The sequence below is a fragment of the Pleurodeles waltl genome, chromosome 1_2 (assembly GCF_031143425.1).
Source record: "Pleurodeles waltl isolate 20211129_DDA chromosome 1_2, aPleWal1.hap1.20221129, whole genome shotgun sequence".
Lineage (NCBI taxonomy): Eukaryota > Metazoa > Chordata > Amphibia > Caudata > Salamandridae > Pleurodeles > Pleurodeles waltl.
This window is the reverse complement of record NC_090437.1, coordinates 631,417,329-631,432,255: the sequence shown is the minus strand read 5'-3', so window position 1 is coordinate 631,432,255 and position 14,927 is coordinate 631,417,329. Positions and strand designations below refer to the sequence as shown.

Below are 14,927 nucleotides of genomic sequence, written 5' to 3'. Positions count from 1 at the left end.
TTTTAACGAAGAGTTCATCAGGACTCTTACAATATGCATTTTAAAGGGCGTACAAGAACTTTGGGAGGGTAATCATTTTGAACATAGATACTCTTCCGAGAATAGTTAGGGGCAGAGTCTTTCAGAGTTCTGCGTTGATCGCCGCATGCACCCTCTCAGATTCTGCTCCAGGCATCTTTCTGGGTTCGGTGTTACATAAATCCCTAGATATCTGAACACTCCAGGTCTACTCCCAGTCCACCAGGTACAATCAATGGGACTAGGCGCCCCCCGCAGGGAAGAAGACTGCTTTATCCCAATTTGTGGTTTAGCCTGAATCAACTCCTCTAGTCGGGTGAAGTATAGGAGGACTTCAAATGCGTATAGCGAGATCTTTTCCTAAGCCATCGGGGACCCAGCTGCACTAAAGGCCTTGATGGCCAGGTGTGTGCAGACCATACAAGCCAGCGGCTCCAATATTAGAGCAAACAGGAGTGCAACAGGGGGCATCCTTGTGGGTTGCCACTACGTATTGGGAATTCCGCATAAAGGACACCATTGACCCGAAACAAAGCCAACGGCTCCAAATAGAGCACTACCCATTTAGAGAACTGAAGACCAAAACCAAACCTCTGCAATGTTTGCATTATGACTGGCTAGTAGACCACATCAGATGCCTTTTCGGCATCTAAAGAGATGAACGCATGGGGATGGGGTGGTCACTAACCTCCACCAAACTGCTGTGGAGCCTAGGGAGGATCTATCTGGTAGAGTGTCCTTGCATAAACCCTGACTTGTCCTTCTGGATAAGGGGGGAGATAACTCCTATTAGCCTCATCTCCAATACTGTTGCAAATATTGTGATCTCCAAGTTAAGCAACGAGATAGGGCGATTTGATCTACACTTGTTGGCCGCTTTCTCTGCTTTATGTATCACCACTAATGTGGCAATATCCATACTGGGGTGGGAGTATACCGTCCTCCTGAGCTCTCAAATACATATTCAATAGATGCAGAGTCAATATCGTCTCTTCTAAAAAATAAAAAATAATAATAATTTTGCTAGGATATCATTGGGGCCCGGTGTCTCCCCCACATTTAGCTTAGTAATGGCTGTCTGTATTTCGGGAGGGCGATCTCCTTCTCAAGAGCCTCGCGTTCAGCCTCCCGAAATGTAGGGACCTCACCTGCACTCAAATATACCTCAATGTCCACTGACGTGGCCAAGGGGCGTCCACCACATAGGGCCTCATAAAAAAGCAGCAAATTCAGCTGCTGCCCCCTTATTTGTTGTGTAAATAGTATCTTCTGCCCATTCTATTTGGTGTACCCACCAGGCCTCCTTTTCCCGTCAGCCAAGCCACGCTAGGAGTTTTTCCGCCTTGTCTCTAGTCTTGTAGCGACGATGTTGAGTAGCTGAGATTGAGGTACTTGCCTCATTATCTAGTAGCACATGATATTCTGCATGCAAGGTTTCTCGGTGTCTCATAGTCAAAGGAGCCGGTGAGCCCCCACTTGCCCTTTCCTCCCCCATCAGCCACGCCTTCAGTGCCTCCACCTCTTTCATAGCTTTCTTTTTCTTAAAGGCTATAATATTCTGTGCCCGATCCCTCAGTACGGTTTTAAATGCCTCCCATAGTGCTAATGCAGAAGACACCAAGGACCCAATTACAATCTTGGTGGAGGGGATTACTCTGTCACAAATGTGACAGATATCCCGCCCGCCGTATTACAAGTTTCATTATATCCTATGGAACTTGTAATATGGCGGACAGGATATCAGTCACATTTGTGACGGAGTAATCCCATCCGCCAAGGGCGTAATCAGGCCCAAAGTCCCTATTTTCTGCAAAATAGAGCTCAGTATCTACTCGTATTTCACATGATATAGTCTCATCTCGCAATTCCCAAGCGCTCAGCTTCATTCTCAATCGATTGCCTCAGGACGTTCAACCCAGGGTGACCAAGAGTGGGGTGTGATCAGGCAATCCCCTAGCTAAGTATTCTGCTCATTGGATCTCTTCCACCTCACTTGCCGGAGTAAATACATAGTCCAATCTTGAGAACACCTTATGCATCCCGGAACAGTAGGAGTAACTGCTAGTTGTTGAATGGTGATGCTGGCACAGGTCAATAAGCCCCATTATGGCAGCAACTGGGGCCAATGGTGCCTACCGTTGCTAATATTTTGATCTCCAAGTTAAGCAATGAGATAGGGCGATACGTACAATACACACTTGTTGGCCTGTTTCCCTAATTTATATATCACCCCTAATGTGGCTTTACGCGAATCTACTGAAGTAGGTCTCCTGCAAGTATACAACATCTGGTATGTGTTGTCTAATGTATTTTGCCACTAGCCCTCTCTTGACTGTTACCTAAACCATTGACATTCCACATAAGTACAGAATGGCTTGATTGATAGGAATCAGAGATTTGAGTCATATCTGTATTGTGGTATATGTGTTCCTCTCAGTCCAATGTTCTGTGTATTGCATCAGAAATTCAGTTATACCCGCAGCACTTATCAAACAACTTCAACAATTCTAACTTAAGGAAAACTTCTCCATCCACCCCCTCACCAACTCGCCACCTTACACCTTCATTGCACCGATCTGGTAGAAGTAAATAAGCCACAGGACTAGGCCGGAGATGTCTGTAGCAGTCACCACCCTGAGCCCTTCTAAGAAAAACTCTTAAATGTTTCTAATAGAAGTATAATGAGTCACTCACATCACTCACCACTCGGGCCCTGGGAGTTAGGCAGAGGGGTAATATGCTCCTTGGTCTTTTGAGTCTCCCCTCTAACAATCCTCACCCTCTGTCTAGTTAGCCACTTACTCTCGTCACTCACTCTTCTCAATTCTCGAAATCCACACTCAACCAAATAACAAAGTTCAAAATGCAAAGGTGGTAGGGAATTAGTTGATGTCCACCAGATGGCCTCACACCGACCTCTATTGCATCTTGGCCGCCCGTTACCAAATTTCTGTAGCCTCATCGACTCTCTTAAACAAAACAATGTTACATAGACTTAGACTGTTCAGCATAGTTTGGCCCCAGTGTTCGTTATGGCCTTGTCTGGGCTGCTCTCTCGATCCCCATCAAACGATAGGGGAGGTGATCTGCTCACAGCATCCAGTCTTGACTTTTCTTCTTCCAACTGCTTCCCCGCACTGTCCTATTCTAAGGATCCGTCTTCATCTCCACCTTCCCCATTCGGCCCCTCATTCGACTTGAATCTCCTTCTTCCTGCCCTGGGACATGGTCTACGCTTTGAGGACCACGGTTTAGATCTGGCCCCTGGGTCAGCTCTTTCTGAGGGGCACTGTGGGTGACTCTGCAAAGAATGAAGGGGTAGCCTCTCCTTGACCCATTTCCAGGCCTCATCAGGCGTCTCAAATAAGTGCATTTTGCCTTGAAAAATCACTTTCAGCTTGGCCGGGAAGAGCAGCATGTATTACAGGTACATTGCACTTAGTTTGGCTTTAACTATATCGAAGGTGTGTCTCTGTTTTTGGAGCTCTCTAGAGTAATCAGGAAACCGCAGGATAGTGGAGGAGTCATATTTAAGTGTCCCAAATCATTGCGCCTCTGAGTATTACGTTTCGATTGTGGAAGATGAAGAAACGTGAGATTAGTGACTGTGGGAGGGGCACCTGGTATGGGTTTAGCTGCAAGCATTCTGTGCGCCTGTTCTATGACAAAGCTGATCAACAAGTTGCCTGAGGTGAAGGTATCAAGGAGCCATTGTTCCAAAAAAGATGGCACATTATTTCCTTCTACTCCTTCTGGGAAGCCAACAAAATGAAGATTGTTGCATCTACCGCGGTTTTCAACATTGTCTACCTTCCACAGTAGAACTGTTGTGTGTGCTTTAATAGCGGCTACTTTCTACCCCCTTCCACACGTGGTGTGCTCCAGTTCAGAAATTCTCTCCTCTGTTGCTGTGACCCTGTCTGTGACTTTTCGGCAGTCCTGCTGCAACAGTGATACCTCTGTAACTACCCACCAATCTTAGGCGGTCATTCTGACCGCGGTGGGCGGCGGTCGCCGCCCGCCATGCGGTCACTGCCGAATGACCGCCCCGCGGTCAAAAGACCGCGGCGGCCATTCCAACTTTCCCGCTGGCCCGGCGGGCGTCCTCCAAAAGAGCGCCCGCTGGCCCAGCGAGAAAGCCCCTGCAACAATGAAGCCGGCTCCGAATGGAGCCGGCGGAGTTGCAGGGGTGCGACGGGTGCAGTGGCACCCGTCGCGATTTTCACTGTCTGCTAAGCAGACAGTGAAAATCTTTGTGGGGCCCTGTTAGGGGGCCCCTGCACTGCCCATGCCAGTGGCATGGGCAGTGCAGGGGCCCCCAGGGGCCCCACAACACCCGTTCCCGCCAGCCTGGTTCTGGCGGTGAAAACCGCCAGAAACAGGCTGGCGGGAAGGGGGTCGGAATCCCCATGGCGGCACTGCAAGCAGCACCGCCATGGAGGATTCCCTGGGCCAGGGGAAAACCGGCGGGAAACCGCCGGTTCCGCTTTTCTGACCGCAGCTTTACCGCCGCGGTCAGAATAGCCCAGGAAGCACCGCCAGCTTGTTGGCGGTGCTTCCGCTGCCCTCCGCCCTGGCGGTCAGAGACCGCCAGGGTTGGAATGAGGGCCTTAGTCTCCAAAGCCGACCTTGACTGATGAATCGCTGCCATAAGTGCAGAATTGTAGGCGGTGGGGGGTGTTGTTTCAGTCTTCTGGATAGAATTCTACTTGCCTGGTGTATTTGTCTATTTTTCCCTGGAGTCTTTATCTCTCACCATTTTGTGAATTGGAAAGGGGCACCAATTAGCACTGAACAGCCCTGGACCAGCACTCTGTCCTTGTTATCCAGAAAACTTGTTTGCCCCATGATGGCCAGAACAGGAAGGGCGAGGAGGTGGAACACATCAAACAAATTGCTCCTTGATGCCTGAAGGCGTTGCCTGGGCAGGCCAACCGGAGCACCAGTAGGAGAGGGGTTCCGTCCTCAATTTAATTTGGGGAATACTAACACCATGTCCCGATCCCCAGCCACCTTGCAAATGTCAATTCACTAATCACTTACTAGGGTGGGAGTTCCCTCAGGTTTCCCAATGCGCCAGCTGGTCGAAGCAAGCGCCTGGACCTCACTGCACCCACAGGCAGCTGCCACCCCATGCCCAATTCCATGTCAGGTGTATCTCTTTCATCTGTGGCGTCAGTACCAATGCATTGTGTCAGTCAGAAACAGCGAAGGGATGGTAGGGCACTCAAGAGATTGTTTTCCTCCCCTGTAGCCTCTGGGAAGAGGCCGCATGAAGTCCTCAGGCAGCGAGAAAAGAAAACCAGGCCTACCTCAGACACCGGGGAGTAGAGCGCCGTGAACGCCTCCTCGTGCACTATTCAGTACCTACTCTGGTACCTCGCAATCCCTCTGGCTCCAGGCCCAGCAAGCCAGCCATGTTGCAGCACAGTAGATCTCAGACAGGCTGGGTCGCCATCCACAATTCATGTGTTTGTCTGGTCCCGCAATCACCAGTCTGTTGACCCCATGAAATGTAGTAGAGACATAGAAGTACGGGGGAGGAGTTTGGTGGGGGAGGGCTCGGTCCCCTGTCACCCGGAGATACAGTCCAGAGTTGCTGGAAGGTGCTTCCAGTAGTGCTATAACTAGCGCCATGCAAAGTCTTGCTGTCTATGCCACTCAAAATCACTGTTTCACTGCCCCAACCCCCTTTCAATTCTTCAGGGTTGGAATCTCCATGGCTCACCAAGGCTGTGGGGGTAAGGGTGGGGGGCTCACCGGTCCGACACCTCGCCTTCTTGTGGTCTCCGCAGCTCTCCAGTCACCTCATGACCCCTCCCACCCATGCTCCGAGTCTTTCCCAGGGCCGCGGCACTCCGGTGTCACTGAAGGGCCTCACCGACATCATAGCAGGCTTCCAATAGCCTGTCAGGAACAGCAGTTGCGTGAGAAGGGGGGGGGGGGGGGCCTGCTCACATCTCCACCGCGCTGCTTTGTTCTCTCTGTGCCAGAGGAGAGGGCCAACTTACTGAGGCCTCTCTTCTCACTCTCCTCAACTGAACTGCCTTCCGGCCCAGGTTCCGTCCAGTGCTCTAGATAAAGGATAAAGGCATCTCCTAGAGTGAGGGGAGTCACAGGGGGAATGCGGGGGGGGGAGGGGGAAGGAGGGGGTTGAATAGGGGCACGGTCGCACCCACCTTTGATCTCTCATCTCTGGTCCCCCGACCCCTATGGTGGGTCCATTGAATCGCAGGCGCTGATGAGGCGAAGTGTCTCAGTCGAACAGCGCAGCAGCTGCAATTTTAAAGAGGCTTCGCTCCACGCCCCAGCCTCCATCTCTGCCTAGTCTTATCAGCTCACTGGCAGCCCAGCCATCGATCAGCACATCACCAATGACCAGAGGGTTGGCCACTGGGTATTTGCTGGGTGGATGCGGCTGAGGGGGATTATCACAGGATTTAGTTGTGCTCAACTGGAGCTCAGCTCAGGCACTGCTACTCTGTCATCTTAGCTTGTCCCTTTCAGGAAGCCCAATCTTGATTAATATTTCTAAAAGGATCTGGCTCCTGGCTAGAAGAGGAATGAATGTTTACTGGCTTGCAAAAGTTTATTTTATTCCTTTTGAGAAATGGAAAGCACATATTATTATATTATACAAGCAACTGCACACATCTACCAGACAAACATCCATAGCTCAATTCAACCCAATGCATAACAAGAGAAAAACACTACTCGGGTAGAGAAAAACAGGCTTTTCGAGCTTCTGGATTGAACAGCCTACCCATCAATGTCATAAAACATAATCACATTCTCTGGAATGTTCTTTTATACTACTTGTTCTGAAAAAATCTGCAGTCCTGCACAATACCTCCATCTTATAAAGGATCTACGTTTCATCCAATACATGAAAAAGGTGACCTAGAAACCTATAGACTCAGAGCTGTACTGGACTGCGACAGTAAGATAGTCGCAAAATATCTTCTTCAAAAATTGCTTGCCTGGGATACTGAGACAAGACAAATAACTTCATCAGACAGGGTGTAGGTCTGGCTGCCCAACCAATGAAAACATTGCTGCCTTGACCCTGTTAGCTTAGAATGCCAAAGAAAAGCAGCGCTCGCTGTTTGCCTGTTATTTCCATTATAGTACGGCATTTAACAAAGTAAACCGTTCTCTTCATTAGGCCGAGCTGTAAAACTGGGGAATCAGTGGCTCATTTCTTCATTTTATAAAGACCATGCATGAAGAAATATGGTCAAAGATCACTATCAGATTACAATTTTCTTTCACATAGAACCTTCACTGCCAAGTTGATTAAATCAGGGTTGTATATTGGCTACTCTTTTGTTTACCCTTTACATCTCTAATCTTCATATATTTTTGGATCATGCTGATAGTGTACCACCAAAACTGGGGAAACAACCTATAACACATCTCGCCTATGCAGATGACCTGATAAGTTTTCCATTAACAGATAAGTGCCTTCAATCTCAATGATCAAGGCTTCATTATTGTAATACAACTAACTTTCTTCTGGTTAATCAATCTAATCCAAAAGTAATGAGTGCTAAGAAAAGTAATAATCAAAAACCATGATAAACCGGCACTTTATTAATTGAAAAATTAGGGTGCTATGAATATCTTGGAGTGTACACAGATGGCATACTAAAATGGGAGTCGCACGTCTAAGCAAAGAAGCAGAAAATAGGAAGTGTAACTAACTCTATTGAAAGGTTTTCATGGATTTATGAAGGAAGGCCCATTGAACAGTCAATTAAAGCATTAAACACAAACATAATACCTTTACTATTGTATGGTTTACAAGATATGAACTGAGAAACAATCCTAGACATGAGTATAATCCACATGCAAGTGACTAGATCCCTGCTTAATCTACGGTTGGCAACCCCTCAAAGCATGACACATCTAGAATTGAACATTTCAACACTATGGTTACTCCATATGGCAGCAACAACAACTTTTATCTGTGACTGTACCAGGGCTAATGTCAACATATTTAAGTGGCTTATCATTGGAGACCTAAATATAAACATTGACACAGAGGGATGGGAGGGCTGAATATTTCGATACTAAACAAATCAATGGCAGCACAGAAATTATCACAACTAAATATCCTTAGTGGGATGTCCAGAGATATTTGGAAGAAACAAAAAAAATCTTGTTGTATAACTGTTGTGAGGAAGACTTTCAAGCATCACTGAAATATTAACATGTAGATTTGATCCTAGGCTCTTTTATTACTGCAAGACAACTATTTATCAACTCAAATTTGGAAGGTGATGTAAAAATGTTTTTTTTTTTTTTTTAGGGATTTAGCTACTGTGCATTCCAATTGTCCAATTTGAAGGATCATGAAACACCTGTTGTGTAGAATGCTTGGGATGTAGGATCTGAGACTATAAGGATGAGTCAGTAGGTCACAATGTTTGTGCCCCAACCTTCAGGATATCTGGAAGGAGTATCAACGGGAAATCTTCTAGGTACTCAAGAAGGGGAGACAGAAGTGGCTGTTAAATTGTGTTTTAATGCACAAATCTTTTATTAGTAATGAAATTTAGTGATCAAGCCTCCTTTCATCTCAAACATGTCAGTAAGAGACAGTAGTTTTACCTTATTTATTCTCCTAATGTTTTTAAGTGTTGGAATATTTTATCACAGCATTGCAATTGATGTCCTATAAAGGGAGATATCTTATTAAGGGGATTATCTGCTTTTACACTTTCTGATTTTAGTGTACTTAATTATTTAGACAATAAATGTATTACTTACTCAGTCTTGATAAGTAGTCGATTTAGAGTGGAAACTGTGTACTTCATACAGTGAACAAGATATACATTAGATTTTATCATTTGACTAGCCAGTTAATATCAGCACATTAATTCGACCACAAGTAGTAGTAGTCTGCAACTCCACTGCTTCAGAGCAAGGGAAATTTAAGACCATTTCATATATTTGAGACATGAACATGACAGCTCTGTACGGAAGACTGGGTAGCAAATATCACCATATATCCCCATAAAATTCTAATTGGAAATGTATTATCACTCTCATGTCACAACATGTATTGAGTACAGAGAATAGATTCTGTAACAGACTTCCAACATAAATCACTTTAAAATCACTGCTCTGATTCTAGCATTTCCAATGTAAAAAAAAAACATTTAGTTTAGTTAAGCATTCAATAGAGAAGTAAGAATAGCAGCTATGTGTAAACTATTTGTAACCTATGAGCTGCTCTCCAGATATATAGATAGTTCATGCCTTCATACCTGAATAAGTGGCTGTCAAAATTTCATCAAATCCATCCTTCCCAACACAGCCTCCTTGTATTGATGTGACACTTTCTGATAATGCCTAATCACAACAAAAAACTCATTAACCACTTTCACATCCTAGTTAAAGATCACAGTACAGTAAAGTTTACTGGTAACACAAAATACAACTTAAAACATGAAAACACAGTAGAACAAAAACTCAATACAGTTGGCGGTGTTAAAAAAAAATATATTAATATTTCTGTTTGCCTTTGAACTGTCTCACACAAGAGAGCTGGCCTTACCTTAGTCAATCAGCAAAACTCTAATGATGCACTGGATAAGTGCAAAAATGTGCACCTTTCTGAGAACAGGACAATCATTTATTAGAGCGTAGGGATAAAATGGAGAGTGTTTGTACATTATGTATGCTTTGCTACGTTCCCATCTGAATCCATAAAGAGTCTTGCCCACCCAACCCCTTGGCAGAGAGGTCTACAGCTGAGTCCTGTAGTGGCTCTTAATTTATATACAATTTAAATGGAAGCTTGAGTTTTGTGATTAGCTCCCACGATCAAAGGGATCCTAATCACGCAATATGGGGTAAAAAGCAATATAATAAACCCATCCACACCTTTCTTGTGCTTTATCCACTACCACCACAAGGGTTTCTACCCTTCAAATGTCTTGCTGAATTTTAAATACTATTAGTTTTTTGAATAACAATACTACTAACAAGTTGGCTACTGGACTGATTTGATCCCACAAAACACACAATTCTGATCACATCCCGATACCTTCGGTTAAACAGATGCTGCTTAAATTTATCAACGGTAAGTGGCAGCACCCCTGTTTAACCCTCCTTGGGCCTGTGTGGAGTTGGGCCAAGTCATTATTGGCTTGGTCTGCCACTTTTTCCTAAGACGTGTACATTTAGGTAAATTCAACTGCAACTGAAATACAATGTAAGTATATTGTTATTTACATTGCAAGTGCCTTGCTCCCAACACTAACTGTTATTCACTTAGTAATATCTCCTTATCTAACATGCATACTTACCATTTCTCAACTCCATTTTTAATGGCAGCAGCATTTACAACATACACATTTCCAAACAAATCTATGAAGGAAAAAAAAACATGTGATATCTTCTAACTAAAAGGTATCACAACGCACATCGCTCCCTTTCACAGTCCTATTTCTATGCTGTTGGGGTAGCTGCCAGGTATGTTTTTTTTGTCTTCTCATGATGATTACTTTGGCATTACAATTTAATGTGCCATTCAAACATGTTTTGACAACACGAAATTAGCAGTTTTGTATGTTATCTGGAAAGGTCTGAATTCTTTAGGAAATCTAGAGGACTGCCAGACAAGTCACACTTTCTTTAGCAAGATGCTCAGCAACACAAAGAATTCAACTGTGGGACTGCTGTGTCAGCACAATCTGTAACCCCTATACCACCTACACCACCGCCCCCCAAATATTATTCAAAACCATGAGATAGTTAAGTGTGTGTAGGAGGGGTGGTCTTAATTTTGCTGTCTATATGCTCTTCATGGTCTCTTGATTGTGTGGCTTCATGCAGGGCTGTATGCTGGCCACATAATATTGGTCTTAATCTTTGATTCATAATATTTGTATACATTTGTATCTACTCGGGCGCTGCAAAAGGCCCTGTTTTATTAGGTTGGGGCTGCAATGAACTAGTGACACTAGTGCTGCATGTTTACTGGACAATAAAATAAAACTGACTTGCAGATATTTGGGTGATGCACCAAAGGAAGCAGAAAAATGCTAAAGGTAGAACGCATACTCCATAATGCTTTGTAAAATAATAGAGCACGCTTGTGAATATTAGGACCGATGTAAATGTTTCAATCTGCCTAGCACTTTATGCTGTTAACAGAATTAGCAACAAGTTTTAACATGATTGCATTTGGATATTTTTTTTATCATAAGAATAGGGATCAAGGTCTGGCTTTTATTTTTAGTAGTACGAGTTGAAAGTCCATTTATGCATATATCTTGAGAGGTGAATTCATTTTTTTATATTTTTTATTAATCTTGCAATTAAAGCTGAATGATATTAAAAAAATTCACAATCTGTTATCAATTTCCATCTTACTATTGATCAGTTCCTTTGTTTTGTAAGTTCCATGAAATAACCAGGCTAAGTGGTTCACAAAATATTTACTTACCAAGGGCTCACTTACTTTCTTAAACCTATAATAGTAGTGAGGTAGTTACCAGGGATTCAAACATTGACAATAATCTTTTTCGTGAGGCCCAGGGTGCATCATGCACCATCAGTAATACAGAATGAAAGTTAACTTTGAGTTCGACATGTAGCTGTGCGTCATAAGTCCATAATGGACCTTCCCATGTAGAGCACTGCTGAAGATAACATACCGCTTGTAGAATGTGTGGGTCATGAGCGTTCATGTATGTATTTCTTTGATTGTAAATGCCTGTTTTTAGCTTAGTGTTCTGGCTTAAGTAAGGGCTAGTAGCGGCACTGGTCCCAAGAGTGTTATTGGGAGCTACACCTAAAGAACAAGTCAAATGGAATCTTCATTGGTTGGCATAACAGTGGTGAGCTCCCATTTTATTGGTTGATTCTTGATCATAGGTAAAGCAAAAATAATGAATGGGGGTAATGAGAGAGGATGAAAGCTTTTGGCTGTACCTCAAATACTGAATCTCTTCTGTTTACTTGTACATGTTTTGTTTGTGGACAGGTTCCCTGGCCTATGCAAGCCAGTTTTAAAGACCCTGGATTGTGATGCTGGACATGTCTAAGGCAATTGGACCGGATATTGATCTGTGGTCCTAGTGGACTGGATGGCACTTCTACTAGATGAAGCAGGTCAATGAACCAATATTTTCTGGGCCATGAAGGAGCAATCAGAATCACGTTGCATGTCTTGCTGTTTAGCTTCATGGTGACCTGCAGCATTAATGGGAGTGGAGGAAAAGCATATATGTACAATGACCATGGAACCACAAATTAAGTCCTGCTTCATCCCACTAGTGGATACCTTCTTGCATAGAATCACAATTTTCTGTTTGCCCATGTTGATTAACAGATCTAGCTTTGGTTTTCCCCTGTGACAAATATCTTCTGTATCGAGCTGTCATTGAGCTCCAAATTGTGGCAGATGTTCCACTCCTAAGGAGATCTTGTTGTCAAAGGCCTAATTTCACAGACACTGAGCCTCTGACAAGAACAGTTGTAACCTTTTGCTACCTAGCTTGTTGGCGTAAAGCATTGACTGCATGGTGCCCAGCTGGATCAACACCAACAAGTGACTTATTCTGGGTAGGAACAATTGTAGGCCTCTTCTGATGAACGTTAGTTTAGCTCTGTTTCTTGACTGGACCACAGCCCTCTAGCTCTCAACATCTAGAGATGTGCTCCCTGTCCCTTCATTGGAGCATCCATGGTCTCCACAAAGTCAATATTTGTGCCTATTCTTTTTCTATCTCTTCTTGCATTGTCTGCGTTGTCAACTAGCAAAACGGAATGAGGCATATACCCGATGACATGAAGTCCAGTAGTAGTTTTAAAAAGCGCATCCTGATCTTTGTCTATGTTTAAATCTGCTCTGTGGAAGCAGTTTCTCCTCTCGTTCTTGTGAGTGGTACTATTTTGCTTCTATGTGTTTAGGACAAAGCCTAACAAATTAACTGTGTGCAACTTTATAGGGACAAAATGTCTTCTTGCATTGTCTGCGTTGTCAACTAGCAAAACGGAATGAGGCATATACCCGATGACATGAAGTCCAGTAGTAGTTTTAAAAAGCGCATCCTGATCTTTGCCTATGTTTAAATCTGCTCTGTGGAAGCAGTTTCTCCTCTCGTTCTTGTGAGTGGTACTATTTTGCTTCTATGTGTTTAGGACAAAGCCTAACAAATTAACTGTGTGCAACTTTATAGGGACAAAATGTCTTCTTGCATTGTCTGCGTTGTCAACTAGCAAACGGAATGAGGCATATACCCGATGACATGAAGTCCAGTAGTAGTTTTAAAAAGCGCATCCTGATCTTTGTCTATGTTTAAATCTGCTCTGTGGAAGCAGTTTCTCCTCTCGTTCTTGTGAGTGGTACTATTTTGCTTCTATGTGTTTAGGACAATGCCTAACAAATTAAGTGTGTGCAACTTTATAGGGACAAAATGTCTTTGTCCAGAATAAGGTCCTGTGTGTGGCATAGTAGCAAACAAGCGGTCAATGACTTCTTTGTGGATTGCATGGACATGTCTGTTGTCAAGGGTTGGATATGAAAACAAGTTACTTACCTGTAACTACAGTTATCCAGTATTGGTACCTTTCATACATTCACATGCTTGAATCATCCCCGTTCTCAAAGTGGGAGCCCCATAGCACCTTAGAAAAGCAGTAAGTAAAAAATAATCATAGGCTATAATTCTAGCAATGTTAAACACATAACCTATCCATGCTGTTTTGAAAAAATAACCAAATTTGACCTATGACTATTCAGGTGCCAGCACCCTCTAGAACACTCCCAAGAGAGGCTCCTTCCCTCAGATTTTCAAGGACTAGCGTGAAGAATATACACTGAAAAGGAAGGCGAGCCTCACAGGGGAGGAGGTGGGTCACATGTGAATCTATAAAATATACCATTACTGGAGATATATATATATATATATATATATATATATATATATATATATATATAAGATCCAAGAAAGAAGTGACTCAAACAGATGATCTCACTAAAGAACAAAAATATATATCTACTACAACGTTTCAGCTTCCGCCTTCCTCAGGTAGTACAAGATTGTTTGCTCAGTGGCTGCACAGCTGACACTGGTGGATTTTCAAAAAGCATCATGAGTGAAGATTCCAATTGGAATGTGGACTCAATGCAGTCCTGAGAACTCTTCAGATATGCAGAAATCAAGTGGTATTGTCAGTGATGTTCAGTCCATCTGGATGCAGCGATTTTAAACGGTACATCCAGAAATTTTCTCTGATGTCCAGTAGTTCTTCCTTTAAAACATGTTCCACAGGGAAAATCTTCAAATCTGATAGTAAATGGTCCACAAGGTTAAAATGGTTGGCTACAGGCTGGTCAAGTTTCTTGTTAATTATTGCCGATTTGTGGTTCCTGTCTCGTGTACGGAGGTCATTCACAGTTTGACCTATATATATATATATATATATATATATATATATATATATATATATATATATATATATATATATATATATATATATATATAAATATAATCGAATAATAATTGCACAGTGATTATAAGCAATTGTAAAGCAAATTGAACACATATGTATGCATTCTAATGAGGCTCACCTTAATGAAACAGATGATGCAGAACTGCCTGCCCCCCCAACTGGAATCGGCACAACGCAGCGATTCAAACAGTAATGCTGCACAAAAGAATGAGTAGTCTTCCACATTGCAGCTTGGCATATCTTGTCTAAGTCGATGCCTTCAAACAGAGCAGCCGAGGTTGAGATTGGTCTTGTAGAGTGTGCCTTAGGTCGGTTAGTTAGCGGTTTTCCAGTCTTTGTATGAAAAAACTCAATGGTGGCTGCAGTCCATCGGGCTATTGTTGCTTTAGTGACTCCTGTACCCTGACTACCTTGGCCGTAAGAGACTAGTAGTTGGT

General features: G+C 43.5%; 1 protein-coding gene across 1 annotated transcript in view; it reads right to left on the bottom strand.

The window, feature by feature from the left end:
• The window catches only part of BBS7 (Bardet-Biedl syndrome 7), a 426,240-nt gene that overhangs the window by 199,225 nt on the left and 212,088 nt on the right, over nt 1-14,927 (bottom strand). Inside the window, exon 9 of the mRNA XM_069242537.1 lies at nt 9,291-9,375. Coding sequence (XP_069098638.1) covers nt 9,291-9,375 — 85 coding nt within the window. The remainder of the gene's footprint in view (nt 1-9,290; nt 9,376-14,927) is intronic.